Raw genomic sequence first — 22048 nt, 5'->3', positions numbered from 1 at the left:
AGACTAATCAACCAGGAAATAAAGCTGCCTACCAGCAGTGCGCGCGTGCAAGTCAGAAGGTGTGCACCAATACTCACGACAGGACAACCCCGCAGCGCCAGGATGCCACCCCAGACACTGCGCAGCCAAAAACTCCCCAGGTAAAAAAAATAGAAAGCAATGAACCTAAATACTCCTAACACTCCTAACCTGAACTGCACAGCTGATCTGGAAGGCAGGGACAGGATCATGATCGGGAAAGCAGGGAATGGATCGGGAAGGCAGCGATGGGATCAGGATCGGGAAGGCAGGGACAGGATCAGTATCGGGAATGTAGGGGCAGGATTGGGAAGGCAGGGATAGGATCGGGATTGGGAAGGCAGGAACAGGATCAAGAAGACAGGGACGATAATAAACCATCCTGTCTTTCCTATAGGGATATAGTCAGCCTCCTGCTTCTGTACCTGCTGAACACTGCAAGGAGGTACAGCTATGTTTTTTCAGGGATAAGAGGGGACCACTTGGACATATATAGTCAATGGGTGTTCCAAAACAAGTTAAAGGAGTATTAGGGTTTTCCAACTTTTTTTGTGTCTTATTTCATCCAATATATCTCATCCCTAGGTTTCATTAGTTTTCAGCCCCATTTCCCCTGCACCCATGCTCTTTCATGTGCAGTTATCATGGTGGCACTACTCCTGCCACATGACTACATCCGCTACATTTCCCCGGAAACTTGCCACAGAACTCACATTCATAAGAGTCTGCAGTCACTGATCGGTAGTGAGTAGTGATGGGCAAACCTCATGAGATTAATTTCACGAATACTCGCTAGGTCTGCTCACAATCTTCACTTTGGACTGAAGTTGCTGAGTCCCAACCAGAAATGCAATATTAACCAGAGGCCTAGTGAATGTGCACAAAAATGAAAAAAAAACCATGCATACTCACCTCTCCTCACGTCTCCAGAGCTCTATTATCATATACAGTCTTTTTTCCTTTTAGTTTTTGGTGCCTTTTGGTCTCCTCTGTGATGTCAGGGGCCTCGGAGGACTGCTAAGGTCTCAGCAGTCACATAGGGGGGCTTTGACTTCATGACACTTTTGTCAAAAAGTCTCTTCAGACCCAAAGTGCAATAATGAATTGTGGATTTGTGAAAGCCAAAAAATCTCTGCAATGTGATTGAGTCATCTCCATATCCTATGCCCAATAGTATGATATGCATGTATACATGTCTGTGTTGGGAAGGGGTTAAAGAAGATTTGTTACCTCTCCTGAGTAGTTAGTTTAATTATCCGTAATGTCCTGAGATATATCTGCCTTGTACCATTCCTCTGTTATTCCTCCTATTGATGTATGAATTAATTGACAGCTGGGTGTTACTAATTGGTTGGGGGGTGTCCTTGTATACCCTCAAACGGTCCAATCAGTGGGGACAATATGAAACTGTGCAGAGACACACCCTATTGACAGGGGGAATGGTAACACCCAGTTGTCAATTTATTTTGTAGGAATAATAGATGAATAACACAACAGAAAGTGATGTAATCTTTTTTATTATGGAGAATATTCTTTAAAGGGGCTATTATTGAGGAATAAATAAAGCTTTATTACTAACATATATGCAGGTCCCACAGAGCCCCAATGAATTGCAAAGCTCGGTGTCAAAGTTCAGACGTCTCTGCCCAATGCATCCTCTGCTGCAGCTCTGGCTCACTGTGACTCTGCTCTACTCTAGCTGTACGTTTATAGAGTAGAGCAGAGTCAGCCTTGTGATCGAGAGTCGGTGGCTCTTCCCACAGAGCCCCAGTGAATTGCAAACCTCAGTGGTGGAGGCCATATGTTTCTGCCCAATGCCTCCTCTGCTACAGCTCTGTCTCATTGTGACTTTGCTCTACTCTGGCTGTACGTTTATAGAGTAGAACAGAGTCAACCTTGTAATCGAGAGTTGGAGGCTCTTCCCACAGAGCCCCAATGAATTGCAAAACCCAATGGCAGAGTCTGGATGTCTCTACTCAATGCCTCCTCTGCTGAAGCTCTGGCTCATTGTGACACTGCTTTACTCTCGCTGCATGCTTATAGAGTAGAGCAGAGTTAGCCTTGTGATCGACAGCCTGTGCTCTGTAAAGGTAATAAACAGAGCTCTATGGGATCTGGATATATGTTAGTTTATGTACTGGTAAGCTTTACTTCTTCCTATATAACCCCTTTAAGAATTCACAGACATGTGAGCCGAGCTGACAGGTTCACTTTAATATAAGTGATGGATTGTGATACTCTACCACAGTTGCCATGCTATGACAAGTGCCTCATTCTTAGTAAATTAGATCCTCGAAACAAGGCACATGTATACTGCTATTACATAGGCGTCCTCAGTTATTTGCCCCTTCCCCCACAAATGTGACATGACATATAATTAATCCATTGAATAGACTTTGTGATTCTATTTCTTTGTCTATCAATCTGTCAGTCTCTCCGTCGATCATTGACAGATGACATCCTTATGTTTCATATACAGCACATGCAAGAATCTATTCAATTACTGCTCATCGAAGAAAAGGAATTTTATCTTTCAATATGTGGTTATATCCAGAAAGCTGCAGATCTGATTTATTGGCTTTGATTCCAACAGATTAGTCCTCATTGCCCATGCAGGGGTTCCCTCTACTGAGCGCCCTCGGATACTGCACACTATAGGACGGAGATGATTGAAAGTCTGTATAGACTGAATGGGTCTATGGTTTATTCTGCAAATCTTGAGCGCCCCCTGGCTTCAGTAAGATGTTCTGACAGCCATACATCTGCCCGTCGTTGGCATTGTAACCTTTTGGCATAATGTCTTTGATCCAAGCTTTCCTTCCCATAGGCAAGTAGAAAGGTTTTATTTTATTGAAACGTAAAAGAGGATGATTTTTTTAGGGCCGGTCGTCATATTAAACAAACCGCAAAAAATGAGAGTGGAAGGAAAAAAATGTGAATGTAAAATGTACTTAAGCCCGTGTTATCGTCCATAGAACTGATATGGGAATATACTGAGTATACGGCCATACCCGAAGAATAATATTTATTCCTATTTGTACCATTTTTGCCTTGTGTTATATAAATCGGTATAAGACGTTTAGTAAGAAGTTTCTCTACATTATATTCTGATGTTGTTTCTAGCCCGTATTATGGTCTAGAGCTGCATTTACAATTCTGCAGGTGTCGGACCAGAAATTTCCCAGTATTCCTTGCTGACTCGATGTGTGCATAGGCTTGATGTGTGTCTAGGAAGTGTCATATTCACACTGGACAAAGTAACAGTAAACTGATGTAGTAAAAACCTTATATCTGTGCCATTATACCCCTGGCCATAGACAGGAGATATACCCTAGTAGCTGTCACCAAACACTTGCTCATCCATCGTGATTTCATGATTTCATGATGCTGGGCGTGACCATGTCAACATTGAGGCTGAATCACAGGCTTTGGCGGTGACCCCAGGTGCATGATGTCACTAATGGATGTGTCGGATGTCGTGAGGAGGCACAAAAGAGGAAAAGGATTTTTTTTTTTTTTCTCTGGTTCTATCCAAAATTGTTCAACCCGAAACAAAACAAGTCTTGGGGTTTTACCCATCTCTATTTGAACCCCACAAATTATCATACTCCACAGTCTTTTTTTGTGCCTGATTGAATATAAGCGCCGTGACATCAATCCACCCCACTTGCCTTCTGCCGCAGGACTTTCTTCGTGTGGGACCCTCCCAGATGTTCCAGAAGAGTTGGCGAGTATGATCTGGTGGCAGCTTATCAACCATCTGATATAACATCATCTACAAAGAGTGAGAAGGCCCCATAAACATTAAATCGTTATTGGGTCCTACCAAAAATGGTGGCTTTGGCTGAAGTTGATCTAATGCGTATGGCGAGCTTAGAAATAGACCCCAGGGGTGCAAAGGGATTGGCTCAAAAGTTACCTACAAATGGGGTTGACTTTTGGAAACCAATGGGGACCTTTATCATCATAGAGGACCCTCTAATGTGCTCCAGTTGGCCAATCCAAACCCATAAGTAGTAAGTAATTCTGGATCAGATAAAGTTATACAGATTTACATCTGAACAGTCACCAGTCATTGAATTGTATTATTTCATTTCGGGTAAAGATCCCGCATGTAAAATATTTAATTGAGTTTGCCGAAGGCATATTGTCAGTATGTGGAGAACACACAGATCAGCCGTAGCAATCTAGCCTTCAATGTGAAACATATTGTCTGCGCCTGACCCCGGCTCAGTGGGTGAGGAAAAAGTTTAGTTTTGATAGATAGCAAAGATTCTTGAAGCACCTTTTCTGAGCTTGCAGCCTGTCAGCAATTTCTTTTAACAAGAAAAGACAAGAACACATCTTAAGATCTTCTCATTTTTTTTTCTTCTGAAAACGTACAGCAAAGTGTCTCGAATCTATCACTAATACAAATGGAAGTATGAAAAGTTCAGATCTCCTATTCATTCCTTCTGCATTTAAAGGCTTGTGTCTCATTAGGGACTGGAATTCATCTAATATGAATAAAACCTGCTGGAAAATATACTTTGTATGAATCCAATGAAAAGAACACCTACTGGTGTAAGGGCTGGGGCAAGGGTGAGAAGATGAGACGTCTGTAGGAGACCCTTGTCCAAACAATCGGATGAAAAAATCTGTGTATGGAGACGCAAACCTCACCTGTCGAGTTCCACATGGTACCATCCCGCGATTGTGTTTCCCATTCCAGTTCCCTATGAGTTGTGTGTACAGTATTTCTGTATACGTTCCATATGATGTTCTGAATGGGTACCATATGGATTCAGAAGAACTTATTACTATATGATGATGAGGTGTCCAACAGTGGCTGGCATTGACTCCGTTTACTGCAATGGGGGTTCACAGGCACTATAGCAGTAGACATTTTTAAAATGGGGGCTACAATGTGGGGGGGCAACATATCGCCTGCAGAAGAAACTTACTTGTAAAGTAAGGGCCCAATGGTGTGCAGCATTGCATTGGCAGTAGAAACTTTTGAAGGGAAAAGGACAACAATGGGGAGTAGCATTTCACCTCCAGTAAACACTCACAGCGATTGGGGATCATAATGGGAAGCAACATTGCACCTGCAGTAGACACTAAAGTGACCAGGGAGAAATATTGCACCTGCAGTGGACACAACAAAGTGATCAATGAACCATAATGGGGAGCAACTTTGCACCTACATGTGTACATACTTGCCTATATTGTGTGAAATATCAACATATTCTGATACGGTATGAACTGAGCACTGCTTAGTATGTTGATGTTATATTGATGACATATATACAATATAGCAGGACAAGGTCCACTCCCTAATAAAGTCCTCTGCTTATATAACCCAGACTCTTACAGTCACATCTTTATCCTTACCTGCTCATACACTTTGATGCTTTGGCTACCATTACAGAAGGCTGTAGGCTGCATTTGGTACAGCAAATTTGCAATTGTACGTTACTGAATATGTAATGTAACAAAACCTATGAGACATACGGGGAAAAGACTGGTCATTCATCTTTACTACAGAGATATAAAACTACAGAGAATCTTTAATCAAGAATATTTACAAAGTTACTTTTTTTATTTTTGGATGAATTGTAGTCATAAAAAATGTGTACATATCCATAAGAGATAATATAAGACAGACACATTGTACTGTACACTGTATCCTGCAATCCTCTCCAAACCCAATATAATAGTACAAAGTATACATTATGATGAATATATATACTTAATAGTATAGTTAACTCTTTATTAGAAAAATAACACAAATCTAAACAGTGCAATATTGGCTAAATAGATATAAAATAAATACATAAATAAAATAAATAATTTACTGCATCCCAAAATACATATCATAACAATATGGATGATACAGTACACAGTGTAGATCTATGTAATGGTCACTGCTGCCTCAAAGGGTGAAAGCAAATATATATCTTGAATTATATGCAATTTCCTAATAAGATCTTTATAATTGCATCCATATAAAGAGCAGGACAGCTAAGATATTCACAAATATCCAGGAATTCCTTTAGTGGCTTGAAGCAAACTCTCACTGTGTATAGTCTTTCAATGGTACATGTGATTACAAGGCCTGTTCACTGCTCAGTCCCACTCAAGTAAATGGGGCTGTGCTGTGATACCAAGCACAGACTATATACTATGTACAATGCCATGCTTGGTTTACAGTGAAGATGCCATAGTGCTCATCCATTAGACCCTTGACAATCTGCATTTGATGACCTATCCTAAGGCCATCAAACCCAGAAAACCCCTTTAACCTAAATTTGTATGTATGTCCTGTGGACAGTTATTGAAGTTGTTTGAAGCCCCCTCAGCAACCAACCATTACTAATCTCCAATATGCAACTGCTATGACAGGGGGCAGCTCAGTGAGGCTGCTTATTGGTAAATGTAGTACTAAATGGTGGACAGTTACATGAAAGTACAATCATAAAGTACACCCCCAAATCCAAGAACATTGGAACACTGTGTAAAGTGTGAAGCAAACAAGAATTTTTCCTTGTAACCTTATCTAGTCCAACATTCTTGAGTCTAGTTTTCACTCTTTCAGATGACACTGTCCCAACCTTTTTGAGATTTGTTGCTGCCATCTATTTCTAATGAGTTACATTTTCTAGTGAAATAACTTTCTCCTTCTGATATGTGTACTATGGTAACATTCACTTTCTGATATATATGTCCTATTGTGCAACTTTCACCTTCTGATATATGTTCCATTGTGTAACTTTCACCTTATGTGGTCTATGCTCTATTTTATAACTTTCACCTTGTGTGTTTTATGATCTATTGTGTAACTTTCACTTTCTGATATATGTTCTATATTCTATAGTGTAACTTTCCCTTTTTATATATGTTCTTTTGTGTAACTTTTACTTTCTGACATGTTCTATTGTGTAGCTTTCACCTTATATGTTCTATTATGTAACTTTCACTTTCTGATATATGTTCTAAGTTCTATTGTGTAACTTTTCCCTTTTGATATATTTTCTATGTTCCATTATGAATAAAATATGGATGCCATGACTAAGGGACTGCGTGTCCCGAAACGCGTTAGCGTTTTTTAAATGTTTTTTCTGTTTTTCTTTTTGTAATTTCTTGTAATTATCATTAATATGGATTAAAGGACTCATTTTTACTTATGTCCTCGGAGTGATGCCAATACTTCTTTCCTACTTCTTCTATGAATAAAATATGGTTATATGAGATTTCCAAATGATTGCATTCTTGTTTACAGTCTATTTTACCTTTACGTGACATTTATATAGTCTAGAAGGGAGAACCACTTTAAAAAGCAAAATGGCCAGTGTAATCTGCAACAGTATAAACCGAGCTCTACAATGTTTACCTACAGGAGTTACAAGGAAAAAAAATCTTGGAAACTGGCCAATAGAAATGTCTCATTGGTTACAAGGTCTGAGCACTGGACAGTGCATAAGTGAGAATATTAAACAGTCTAAGCTCTTGTAATTGGATAAAAAAGGAAAATATACCGTATCAGAGATGAAGGGGAAATGAAATGATATCTGTGGTGCTGTCCTCTACTTCCCGCCTTGTATTGTCCATTATTTCTTGTCAATGTGATGGTAATGTACCTTGTTAATAAAAGCAATATAATAATAATCAGTGCTACATTTCTTGATCCTAAAATTTTGTACACCTACTCTTCCCAGTGGGACTAATGTGGTTATGTAACTTTCACTTGTTTCATACAGTGCGCTCCGTCCGTAAGAATAAGTAGCACTTTCTAGAATAGAAAAAAAATACTTTAAAGGGGTTGTAAATCCTGGAAAACATATTACAAAAACAGCTTAGAATAACAAAAACAACAAAGTTCTATCTTACCACCCCCTCTGCATCAGTTTGGAAGCTTTATGGGTTCCCTGGTGGTCTCTACTTTCTGACCCAGTGACCCTGAGAGTTGAGACCAGCAGGGAATCAGGAAATAGAGGGGTGGAATTGATATGGTGAGTGTGTTTAGAACATTCTAATCTGCTTTCTAACTATATTTATCTGGACAGGCCCTTTAACTATGCCTCACCCATATAAATATTACATATGTATTTCATATGCAAAGTTTTACAAAAAATAATAATTCCTTTCATTTATTTTACAGAAGAATTTTAACTTTCCGTAGTTGTTTTGGCCAAGATAATTTTGTCTATTCTGTAGCATAGTTGCTTCAAAAATACAAATAATAGACCCAGTAAAAAACATTAACTATAATAAAGCACAATGGAAAAGAAAGTCTAGAGTAGTTATCTATGTGATGCGGGTTCTCAACCTGGAAGCAATACAAAATACATAGGAGTCTTTTCCAGGCTGTCGAGGTATTGCGGCCTCCTCGCCTCTTCTTGTTTTTACTGGTGTCAATTTCAGCTCCGTTGTTTTCTCCGCTGGAGATGGCATTAATGGTCCCATTCATGTCAATGTCATCTTCAGAATCCTTTTTGATAAAATGGATACATGGTATTAGTGGTATGCAATGCTAATGTGTGGACACCAAGTATACCTTCAATTTTACTTATTTTGGAATGTGTTCGTAAAAGACAGAATTAGTTAATTGAATATTACAATAACAATATTTGTAGATTTTTAACAACATTTGTGAAGGGGTTGTGCTACTATAGACGCTTAACTCCTATCCACAAAATAGGGGCTAAGCGTGGTGAAGGTACGACAGGAAGACCCCGACAAATCATAAGAACTGAGTGCTGTAACTCAGCTATCCCCATACATTTCATATGGGGCAAATGGGACTCCTGTACTTATGATCAATGGTGGTCCCTCCCTGCCACCACTGACTTGTCTCGAGCCACAGAATTGGAGTGTCAGCCAGGAAGACAGGAGAACAATAGTTCCACTCTCCTCAAGGTAAACCTGCCACTGTAGTGGATCAGATTTTATATCAAAGTTTAACCAGTGCAAGGAAAGCTTTAAAGAGGACCGTTCACCACCTCCAACAACTCCAATCTTAGCATCTGTTAATAGGTAATGTTCCAGACTATCGATGTTGGAATTTTTCTCTCTAGTCCCCACCATTCCTGAGAAATCTGTATAGATAGTTTTGATGCCTGATATGCCATCTAGACTCTCTACTGTCAGGTGGGCGTTGTCAGGCAGGAGCAAGAAAGGGGGTGCAATTCAAAACTCCAATAAAAGGTGGACAGTGTCAGAGCTCAGAATGACAACCCTTACCTCATCCTGTCTGACATAGCCCACCTAACAGTACAGAGACTAAATCGTATACGAAGCACCAAAACTAACTGCACAGATTGCTTAGGAATGGCGAGACCTAGAGTGAAAATTACAACTGTGCTGGAATCAATGTGCCATCACCTATTAAATGATATAAGAAGCTGCAATTGACAATGATGGTGAAAGGTTTTCCTTAACTTAGGGTTTTCTGATACTACTTAGGCTAAGTCCAGACAGGGTTTTTTGGTCAGGATTTTGAAGCAGAATCCGCCTCAAAATCCTGACCAAAAAAAACGGCTCCTGTTGAAATCAATGGGAGCCAATCATTTATTTTTTCCGTGAGCGGTTTGTTCCAGCTCCTGGAAAAAAGAAGCGATATGCTCATTCTTCAGGCGGATGCCGCAGCCGGTTCATCTGCAGATGTCTGCCTGAAGACACTCCCTTCCAACTAGGCCCATTCATTTGGGCCTAATCCGGAGCAGAGTGCCACGACTAGATGCCGGTACAATGCAGCTACCTTATTGTGGTCTGGAATCTGAGGCGGCCTCCGCGTCAAATTCCAGACCAAATAACTCCGTCTGAACTCAGCCTTAGGTAGTGGAAACACTAGGGAAATTTAACAGAATGGAATGTATTAGTATGACTAAAGACTAACGATATGTTATCCGTAGGAATCAATGTATACAATGTCTTGTCACAATGTAAACAATGTCTTGTCACATATATATATATATATATATATATATATATATATATATATATATATATATATATATATATATATATATATAATATTATATATATATATATATATATATATATATATATATATATATATATATATATATATATTATATACACACACACACACTATAAAATACTATATATATTCAGGTAGTTGAGTAATTTTGCCGAAAATTATTAGAAATATAAAAATAAGTTCTGTTTTTTAATTTTTTGTACTGATTCACAGTATCTTTTTTTTAAAGTCTCAACTATATAAAAATATGTCCTTAGAAGAAGTTCTTTGGTTCTAAGGAAGGAAAAGGTTATTGTGCGGCAGAAATATTTTAGTATTAAGACTGGAATAAGAAACATCTAAGGAATTAGACAATACAGAACATCACAAACTACGAGAAAGTGAGCGGAGCGCGGCGCTCGTTGCAGTTTGCACAGTGCAGTTACTTTATTGAGAGGCAGCAAATGAGCAATTATATAGAAGAGACTCGGGTAAGATGTTGATCTTTACACTTGTTCCTGGCTGTATTAATTAAGCTTATAACGCCTATTGAAAGGGAATGAAGCATAAAAGTAACCTAATGGGCAGCGGGGCGGAAACTTAGCTCAGTGACAGAAAACACAGCTCAATGGCACATTAAGCCAAACTCGAGCACTGATGGGAAAAATTATGTTCTAGGAAGTTTTTTTTTTTTTTTTCTTCACTCAATTCTGTGTATAAAAGATACTTAAGAAAGCGTTTCGCACTTAAAGAAACACTTCTGGCAAAACTGACTGTGTTATGCCTACTGAAGAGGTAATACTTGTATGGGTTGGCCCACAATAATAAGTTATTACCGGTCTACAGGATAGGTGATAATTGTCTGGGATGTTTTTTTTGTTTGTTTGTTTTTTTTTACATATTTACTCGCATATACAGATATACAGTAGCTCTATATACCAGTGCAAAGAAAATTAATATTGAGGCTGTTAGTCAGAGAAAATCTTCCCACTGAGAAAGGTTATAACTGTAGCTGAACTGTTAGGGGGCTGCCATACTGAAGGTCCTGGGGTTTTACAGTCAAATTAAACTTAAAAGCATATGACGGGCCCCCTTTCCATTACGCTGTGAAGGAGTATATGGTCTGTGCTACACTAGGCGTGCAAATTGGACCATACTTAAAGGAAGACTGTCATTAGAAAAAGCAATATCAGACTAATAACAGGACCTTGCAGGGTGGCTTCTATAGTTTCCAAAGATATCTTTCTTATTCTACATTGCAGCTCCATTTCCATGAAAATCAGCATAGGCATATTAGTTTTAAAAAAAAGTCTTTAGGGGTGTGTCCTCTCCTGCCAGGGCTGGTAAGCTAGATCAGAGAGTGAAGACATGCCCTAAAACTTTTCGGCTACTTTGCATATGAATAAAATGCTGATTTTCACAAAAGTGGAGCTGCAATGCAGAATAAGAATGGCATCTTGGGAAAGTGTAAAATCCTCCCTACAAGGTATTGTCATTAGTCTGATACCACTTTTCCTGCTGACAGACTCCCTTAATTAATGAAAATTCATAGTTCTGCTACCAAAAACTAGTATACATGCTTTACACCACCTATAGTAATTTTTTTACCGCTTACTATGCCTTGCCCAACAAAGGATGGGTCTTAGTGAAGAAGAGTAGATGGAGGAAGGACTTAAGTGACATCATGCACTAAAGAATGCGCTGAAACGTTGGAGTATCCTTTGTCAAAAACTAAGCCAACAGAGACTAGATGGTGAAGAATCAGATCTGCCATCAGGCATTGATAACTCTGGCCCATTTTAAGGCAAGGTTCACACCTGTGCTTGGGTTCCTTTCGGGAATTACGTTCCTGAATGCTCTTGAAAAATGGATTTTCCGGGCGGAAACCCAGCAGACCCCATTATAGTTTAGTTTCTAAAGGTAACCGCTGTTTAAGTGTATTGGCGTTCTGTTTTGTGAGTCCTTAAACAGACCCAAAGAATGGAAACACGAATGCACGTGAGTGTACGACTGTCTAGTCTAAGTTTGTACTAACTATTAGTCACTGTTAGTAAATCTGCCCCAGTGTATCACATTAACCTGGAGTGTTCCTATAAAGCCCTGAGCTTGCAGAGATCTGACTTATAAGCAATGAACACCGCACCTGCTAAAAATGTATGCAGGCTGTAAAAGACACATAACTGCACTTCACACTGGGAGGAACACATGGGATTTTATTCTGCTTCTAAGTATATTTTGGGACTGAGCCTAAAAGAAATGAGCAAACATTAAAGGGGTTTACATGCAGTCAGGAGGGGATGACTATAAAATAAAAAAATGTGATTATACTTACCTACATCCTCCCCATCCATTCCTGCACTATGCTGTGCTGTCCTCTTTGAATACTGAGCAGCTACAATGCTGATGTCACATCAACAGGGCTTCTGCAGCAGTATATAGCTAAGAGCTGTGTTTGGCTGCAGTGGTCATGTTAATGTGACGTTACAACTGCAGCCGATCTGTATACTAACATAATAGTTGGGGTAACAGACATCCCAGCGCAACAATAGGGTGGAGGATGCAAATATGTACAAATGTATTTTTATTTTCTAGCCCTCCCCTTCTGACTACATGTCATTTTTTAATCCTGGACAATCACCTTAAGAAGGTACGAAAGCTACAAGAGTAGAAAAGCTTTGGTATGCAGTCTGCTAGGTGTACATGGTCCCTGAGTGAGGGGAGCTTACAGAAGATATTTTAGAGAATTGCTTGGTTGATGCATTTTGTGAATGATGAGATACAAAGGATCTGACTACAAGTGCACTCCGACTACACGAGTGCACCGACAGTCTACATGCAAATAAGTTTTACTCTAAAATAAAACTAACTCTCTAGTGTATCGTATAGGTTGCTACCCTGTAAGTCAATGGCCGACCAATAAAATTGCCTTGAAACATAACTACTGATAGCAGTCACATCAGGAACCCATCTGTAGACAGAAATGTTGGGGCTCTTCATTCATCCTCATGCCCTTGACACAAATCTTGAGAGTACTGACATGTCTCAAGACTCTTTTACGGATCGGACGTTGGTCTACAAGGCAGCTAACCATAGGTGACAATATAGAGACAGTTTTCTTGCAGCTAATTTGCATATTTTTCCCATAATGCATTGTCTGCAATAGTTCATTACTCAACTGGATCTCCTCAATGCAAAACAGTATGCACCAGGCTAGTAACAATATCAGCTAAAAAGCCACAGGTTGGGGGTCCTACTCTACTGTAAACAGGTGTATAAGGCAATGGTCCCCAATTGTAGCACTCCAGGTGTGAAACGTGACTTAGTCACATGGGTGAAGAGTCAGTAGTTTCAAAACAACCATAGAAGTGAACACTGTAGACCTCTGCTGTAAAATAGGAGCCAAAGGGAGGGAAGCACGAGATGGGATAGCTGTTTACAGTTTGTATATTAGGTACTGTACCTGTATGTGCTTTTGGTCTGGTCGGTGAAGAGTACAAAAGTGTGCAATTGCATATTCCAGAAGGGCTCCAAATATAAAACTGAAGCAAATACCAAGGTAAACATCAATTGCCTTTATAAAGCAGTTTGCATTGGGTAGGGAGGTCCTGGCGCCCATCATAAGTGTTGTCATGGTAAGGACCGTTGTGACACCTGCAAAATTCATCATGTCAGAGATACAATTTATGGATTATTGCGTTAGACAGACTAAGCTTGCCTTTATTCTCTTCTCTCCTGCACTTACTGCTATCTCCTCCCCCCTTCCCTCTCCATAGACATCTATAGAGTCGTGTAATCTGAGTAATGTTACCATAAATTTGTAAGGAGATTGATATAGCAGAATTTTGTGAAAGGCCAGAATTCTGGAACTAAAAATGGTACTATAAGTATTTCTTTGCACTACTATCCTGAATATGAATGAAATATTTTCTTACCTATACAAATTCTTGCAGGTACCGAGGACTGACTGATCCAAAAAGACACCCAGGAGAGGACAACTAGAAGAATAGACGGTACATAGGTCTCCAGAATGAAGTATAAGATATTTCTCTTGAGGTCAAAGTGGAAAATTAGCTTTGGATATCGTCCTGGGAAAAAAATAGATTATGTGTTAATATCTAATCTTGTAAAAACAAGATGGAAGGTCTTCAAGTAAATAACCAGTTCCAGACCGCCCATAGATTGTATACACCTGGGTAGACTACATATAGCACTGCAAGGATGTGTATATACGTTCTCACAAGGTTAACCTACTGCGCAAAATCATGCAGCTTTAGGACATCCCATAGGGAAGGCAGGAACGGTTTATTATGATCCCTGCCTTCCCAATCCCAGCCCTCAATGATTTACTTTGACCAAGGACTGTAGATCACATGACCATGGACTGTAGATCACGTGACCATGGATTGTAGATCATGTGACCATGGACTGAATTTTATTCACTGAAATTAAGCAAAATTCATTTGTTATTCATATGCAAATAAGGGGAAGTGCTTAGGAGTGTGGTCTCAGGTTTAATTCCCAGATAAAGCACTTTTCTCCTCATTTGCATACAAATAAATCAGCAATTTCCATGTGAATGGGCAGGGACATAACTTGAGGGGTGCAGAGGGTGCAGTCAGACAGGGCCCAGGAGCCTTAGGGGGCCCATAAGCACTGGCATCAGTATTGAGATTCAGCTTCCATCTGACCCATAAACCAAGGAGACCCTCAGATTACCCTAACCACACTAAGGAGGATTAAACTCCTTAGTACCTGTAACCATCACTATCAAGGTAGGGGGACAAAAGATTGTACCGGGGCCCACAAGACTTTAGTTATGCCACTGTCAATGGGGCGCCAGAGCTGAATAACAGAGGTATAGTTGGAAACTATAGAATCGCCTCTACAAGGTACTGGGATTAGGTTTACAACCAGTTTATTCCCTTTAACTCCTGTACTACCTGATTTAGGTTTTTTTACCTTTCCACATCTGACAGCAGAGTCTGGTTATGTGATGGCAGAGAAGGCCTGTTAACGTTAATCTATATTGGAGGCTCAGGGGCGGCGGGGACAGGCTTCCTCTCAGCGTGTTGTCAGCCAGTTTATTTCATTACTTGCGCTCCTGATTTTAATCACCATTAAATGAACAATCCCTCCCCCCTTCTCACTGTCTAGTTACTCAGTGGCCACAGATGGAGGAATCTGTAAAGTCTTATTTCTGATGCACCAAAATAAACTTGCCTATTGAACCCGTCTTAATACGCTGCAAGACAGACCAGTTAAAAAGTATTATTTCCTACGAGTGCATTTGGAGCTGTCTAGTCCGCTGGAGGCAACAAAAGTGAAGCAGATGCGGGTTATATAAGGCATCATATAATTTAACCCTGATGCAAGTGGAATCTACAGAGTACTATACAGGATGGCATTTAACTAGGATGACTTAAAGCAACAGTGTCCATTTATGTTTTATAGAAGCTTCACAATATGTATCACATATGTATTGAATATTTAATATAGATTTATTATTATTTAGAGAAAAAAAAAAAACAGTTCTCTGCCTGATTTTATACAGTAAGAGTTAAATAATAATATTCTGACTGCCTGTATCTGCCACTAGGGGGAGTACACTGCATATGAAATTGCTCTGGACTCACTGGGAGCTGTGTAAGGGGTCGGCTACCTCTATAGACATGGCTGCTTTAGCAAATAACTGCATTTTGCAATAATGTAATAACTCTGGAGCATCTTTCCTTCTAGTTCTGTTTTGTAAGGTTCCTCTGTTATCCATATTGGAAATTTACTCATAGTTACTCTTAACATATCCAGGAGAATAAATATCAATTGCACAAGGCACAGAGTGGGCCTACATGAGAATATACACATCATGAGAATAATTCATGCAGTGACATCATGTACAATGTATGCAGTACAGGGATAATACACACAGAGATGTTACAATACAGGGATAATAAGCACAGTGACGTCACAGTATAGGGATAATAAGCACAGTGACGTCACAGTATAGGGATAATACACACAGCGACGTCACAGTACAGGGACAATGCACACAGTGATGTCACAGTACAGATAATACACACAGTGATGTCACAGTACAGGGATAATACACACAGTGATGTCACAGTACAGGGATAATACACAGTGATGTCACAGTACAGGGATAATACACACAGTGATGTCACAGTACAGGGATAATACACACAGTGATGTCACAGTACAGGGATAATACACACAGTGATGTCACAGTACAGGGATAATACACACAGTGATGTCACAGTACAGGGATAATACACACAGTGATGTCACAGTACAGGATAATACACACAGTGATGTCACAGTACAGGGATAATACACACAGTGATGTCACAGTACAGGGATAATACACACAATGATGTCACAGTACAGGGATAATACACACAGTGATGTCACAATACAGGGATAATACACACAGTGATGTCACAGTACAGGGATAATACACACAGTGATGTCACAGTACAGGATAATACACACAGTGATGTCACAGTACAGGGATAATACACACAGTGATGTCACAGTACAGGGATAATACAGACAGTGATGTCACAGTACAGGGATAATACAGACAGTGATGTCACAGTACAGGGATAATACACACAGTGATGTCACAGTACAGGATAATACACACAGTGATGTTACAGTACAGGGATAATACAGACAGTGATGTCACAGTACAGGATAATACACACAGTGATGTCACAATACAGGGATAATACACACAGTGATGTCACAGTACAGAGATAATACACACAGTGATGTCACAGTACAGGATAATACACACAGTGATGTCACAGTACAGGGATAATACACACAGTGATGTCACAGTACAGGGATAATACACACAGTGATGTCACGGTACAGGGATAATACACACAGTGATGTCACGGTACAGGATAATACACACAGTGATGTCACAGTACAGGGATAATACACACAGTGATGTCACAATACAGGGATAATACACACAGTGATGTCACAGTACAGGGATAATACACACAGTGATGTCACAGTACAGGGATAATACACACAGTGATGTCACAGTACAGGGATAATACACACAGTGATGTCACAGCACAGGGATAACACACACAGTGATGTCACAGCACAGGGATAATACACACAGTGATGTCACAGCACAGGGATAATACACACAGTGATGTCACAGCACAGGGATAATACACACAGTGATGTCACAGTACAGATAATACACACAGTGATGTCACAGTACAGATAATACACACAGTGATGTCACAGTACAGGGATAATACACACAGTGATGTCACAGTACAGGATAATACACACAGTGATGTCACAGTACAGGGATAATACACACAGTGATGTCACAATACAGGGATAATACACACAGTGATGTCACAGTACAGGGATAACACACACAGTGATGTCACAGTACAGGGATAATACACACAGTGATGTCACAGTACAGGATAATACACACAGTGATGTCACAGTACAGGGATAATACACACAGTGATGTCACAGTACAGGGATAATACACACAGCGATGTCACAGTACAGGGATAATACACACAGCGATGTCACAGTACAGGGATAATACACACAGTGATGTCACAGTACAGGGATAATACACACAGCGATGTCACATTACAGGGATAATACACACAGTGATGTCACAGTACAGGGATAATACACACAGTGATGTCACAGTACAGAACTAATACATTCAAGATTGTGATGTCACAGTACAGTGATAATGAATTCAGTATAGTGATGTCAGAACAGGAATATTACATACAGTATAGCATATAATATATTGCTTACACTACAGGGATAATGTATACAGTATAGTGATGTCACAGTAAAAGGACAATGTATACAATATAATGATGTTACACTACAGGGATAACGCAAGTCATTATGAAGTAGAAGAGGCAAAGCAATTGGGGTCTTCAGTAAATATTATAGCCATCAGTAGCTATATGTCAGCTATATGGTAATTGCATGGTGAAAGCCATGTTTTGTGAGTTTCATGTGACAGTCAATGCACAGGATAAGACTAACGCCAATGACATTTATGCAAACCTTATGATGGCCAATGCAAAACAAATCCCTTCTCAAGTCTACACCTTAGCTCATCCATCTTGTGGGAACTACCATCTCCTGGGCAGGTGCACTGGCATAGCAATGCTCTAAGCTGTTTAAGGTTACAACTTTGGAGAGAATTGATGAGGGTTTGATGATGTGACTGTTTCTGCAGCTCCTACCAGTTTCATACACGGCTTCAGACACAGATGTGTAGTGATCTTCTACTGTATACTGTGCCAGGCGCAGGGTATTGAGACCTCGCACTGAGTCATTTCCTCTTGTCCAGTAGAACATGACGTCATTGATGTTATAGCCCCCTGTAGATATAATCGTGGCACAGAGAAAAATATTACTTCATAGAAATGTCATGACTCACTGACGACAGATAATATTAGGAAACATGGTGACTTTGGTGACATCTTCACCAATGTAAGTGAATGGAATCTCACTGTGACCCCAAGGGTGCTACAATTGCGACTTCTAGTCACAAAAACATCTCCTATGGCACAGAGAATCTAGTCAAGTAAAGTCATTTAAAAAAAAAAAAAAATTTATTAAATTAATATGAAACAGAATTGAGAAAGGGTTTATATATTTCAAAAAGTTATTTGGAATCTTGTTTTTTTTGGACAGTGTCTTTAAGCTTTAGATGTTACTAACAAGTCGACAAGTTGTTTTACCCTCCAAGAAATAATATAATTTGCAATCACAAGAATGTAATAGAACGGATCTCACAGCTCTCGAGTTGGAGTGTGCAGGTCTGCTTGTCCATAGGATACTTTGTCAGGTCCATACTGCATGCAACCGTTGTTGTTATCCTGCAGGAAAAAAAATCCCATGAGATGATCAAATAAAAGACAACTCAAATGCAAAAATTAGTGCAGTTACTCAATATTTTAATTCTTTAATTTTTTATTGTATTGTCCCATTCACATTGGAACTTTGGTTTAAATGGGCTGTTGAATTTAGGAAATCCATGTATCCTATTAAGGAATTCTTACAGTTGGTAGATAAAGGGGGTCCTCTGCTCAGGACCCTCATGGCTGGCTAGACTAGAGAGCGCGTCCTGTCCAGACTTACCCCTGGTTCACACTAGCGTATGTATTCCATCTGGGAAGAGACCACATGGAGACCCTCCGGATGGAATACAATCGCAATTGCAAGCATTGTGCTGTCAAAGCACACGGACCCCATAGACTATAATGGGGTCTGGGTGCTTGCTGTGCACTGCCCGCATGAATGCAGACATGAAAGTATGATCCGTGCAGGCAGTGCGTGGCAAGCACCCGGACCCCATTATAGTCTATGTGGTCAGTGCACTTTGACAGCACAACGCTTGCAATTGCGATTGTATTCCGTCTGGAGCTTCTCCATGCAGACTCTCTCCAGACGGAAAACATACGTTCGTGTGAACCAACCCTTACACAGGTGGATATAGTGTAATGCTTAATTTCACCTATGGGGGTGCTGCAGGGAATCATTCAGATCTCCTGACAGATGGCCTCTGATCACTGGAGATCTCAGCAGGGAGACAGTTTGTGTATTTTGATAGGACCGTTCAAGAGTTAGGGTTCATCCAAGGTGGAGAAGCCCTTAAAGTCCATCATGTCCAACATCACTTCAGCCTATTATAATATTCCATACAGTGTGTGGAATAGTATTAGGCCTCAAAAATGTATTCGGTTTATTTGTGAGTGTTTGATATGGAGTTGAGCCCATACCTTAAAGCATAGAGTACTGTTCCATTTGGATAAATCCGTATAAGACGATTTTCTACAGTAATGTCATGAAGAAATGACTTTTTGGAGTCCACTATAAATGTGTCCGGGACCCACAACAGTTCCACCAGACGACCATCCAGACTTAAGCTTTTGTTGCCTTGGAAGCAGAGTCTCTCATCAGTCCAGCGTTGTCTCAGGAATATAGTAGCTGTATAATCCTACAACGTCAAATATATAAATTGTCTGGAAAATTGTCTAAAAACATATCATGAACGGGCAAAATTTCCATTTTTTGGTACATGCACTTGTGAAGTTGTGTGATGTGGGCACAATACTGATTTTTTTTTCTTTATTTTATTCTTTTTTCCCCTTTTTTTTATCATATTGTACCTCCCCTATAAGGTCATTTGGGGGCATTTTAAGATGACTTTTTTTCTGCTGATTTCCCCTTCTGTAGCTGATACATCAGACCCAGCCACAGGAGGAGTAAAGCTTCCTTGTTCTTATAGCAAAGCCGATCTGGGTCCTCTAGCACCTTGGAGGTTCTGGCACCAGTCAGATCAAGCAACTACTAGGTTGGGTGAAGCTGCATAATGGTGGCTACCATAGCTGTAAACACACCGCTCATTGAGTGCTGTGTATACAGCTATCGAGAAGACAAGGATTTTAATCAATTATCCCTACTTTCTCTCGGGAGTGTCTGGCTGTCACTGACATACAGGTATGTCCTTTTGGAGTTAAACAACCACCACCTGGGCCTATATAGTCAAAAGGTGGTCAGAAAGAGGTTAAGGAGGATTTCCACTCAATGAAAGGCTCACCATTAGAAATTTCAGGACATCATACCAAAAAATTAGTTCTCCTTCAAAAGTAAGTAAACTGTCTCTCTCTAGAGCCACCTTAAACTAGTCAACTTAAGATGTCCTCACCCCGGCCTGCTTTGGTCTCTGCACCACTCTTCCCACAGCGGTACACAGAAGAAACAATATGGCGCATCTTCGGAACAGAAGAAAGGGCTGTGCACCAAAGACGCACCACATTTGCGCCTCTAATCTAGAAAACTGGTGTAGAGGGGTCAGTAAATCCTCCCCCCCACCACCACCGCTCTGGAACCGATATTTGTAGCTTACAAATTTCAACTTTTCTATTCCATGGAGAATGCTGGCGGATGTCTTACCATGTTAATTTCTGATATTGTATCAATGCTGGCAATGTCCAGACTCATTCCCACTGTCACAGGCCCATCTGTATGGAATAAATCACAATGAGAATTAGACAGAGAATCTTGCAGGTGAACAGCTGCCTGCCTCTCATCGGATGTAAGCGAGCAATTATGGGCACAACACAGAAATGTCATAATGTCAGCGTTACTGGGCCTTAATGATCAGGCAGACAAGGAAAAGTACAGCGGAAAAGTAGCGGCCATTAATAATGTCCTTCTGCTGTCCTCTTCACAACTGTACCTTAGGTCTTAGCACTTAAAGTGGTTTTCTAGCTCCAAATGAGTTTTTCATACTCATAACCTATCAACAGGATAAGTCATCAGCATCTGATCTACGAGGGTCCAACACCCAGATTGCACACCGATCAGAAGCCGGAGGCTACTGCAGTGGACAAGGAGCGTGTGCCTATTCCTGCAGCTCCATCCACTGCCTAGTAGTAGGTTACATGAAATTGCAGCACCCCTTCTATTACTTGGATAGGAGCATTCTGCACACACGTCCCATACATTTAACTTCCCGCAGCCAAAACAGCTGACCAGTGGCATAACTAGGAATGGCGGGGCCCCGTGGCGAACTTTTGACATGGGGCCCCTTCCCCGACCGACACCGAAGACCTCGACCGACCCCCTCCTACGCATTTCTGCGCGTTCTATTATGCCCCATAGTGGCCCCTTAACACAGTATTATCCCCCATAGGGGTCCCTTAACACAGTATTATCCCCCATAGTGGCCCCTGCACACAGTATTATCCCCAATAGTGGCCCCTCCATACAGTATTATGTCCCTTAGTGGCCCCTGCAAACAGTATTATCCCCAATAGTGGCCGCTGCCCACAGTATTATCCCCCATAGTTGTCCCTGCACACAGTATAACGGAGACCTGGGGGAATAAAAACATAAAAAACTACTGTTACTTACCTGTCCCCTGGCTCCTACGCAGTCTTCTCTGCTGCCTTCTGCGCTGCTGTCCTTGTTCAATGACGTCGGACGTCACATGACCCGGGACGCAGGCCGGGTTCATGTGATGTC

The 22048-nt window shown here is 40.5% G+C and overlaps 1 protein-coding gene across 2 annotated transcripts in view; it reads right to left on the bottom strand.

Annotated features, from left to right (window-relative positions):
- Positions 1-8194: 8194 nt before the first annotated feature.
- Positions 8195-22048, bottom strand: part of LOC142183408 (gamma-aminobutyric acid receptor subunit pi-like) — a 38630-nt gene continuing 24776 nt past the window's right edge. For both annotated transcript variants that reach the window (XM_075258490.1, XM_075258489.1), the window contains 7 exons: positions 20975-21042; positions 19798-20015; positions 18812-18894; positions 18256-18393; positions 13912-14064; positions 13440-13630; positions 8195-8488 (listed from right to left, as the gene is read on the bottom strand). In XM_075258490.1, coding sequence (XP_075114591.1) covers positions 8225-8488; positions 13440-13630; positions 13912-14064; positions 18256-18393; positions 18812-18894; positions 19798-20015; positions 20975-21042 — 1115 coding nt within the window. In that variant the 3' untranslated portion in view covers positions 8195-8224. The remainder of the gene's footprint in view (positions 8489-13439; positions 13631-13911; positions 14065-18255; positions 18394-18811; positions 18895-19797; positions 20016-20974; positions 21043-22048) is intronic.

The sequence above is a fragment of the Leptodactylus fuscus genome, chromosome 10, assembly GCF_031893055.1.
Source record: "Leptodactylus fuscus isolate aLepFus1 chromosome 10, aLepFus1.hap2, whole genome shotgun sequence".
Classification (NCBI taxonomy): domain Eukaryota; kingdom Metazoa; phylum Chordata; class Amphibia; order Anura; family Leptodactylidae; genus Leptodactylus; species Leptodactylus fuscus.
The sequence above is the reverse complement of the archived record's forward strand: the minus strand, read 5'-3'. Positions and strand labels throughout refer to the sequence as shown.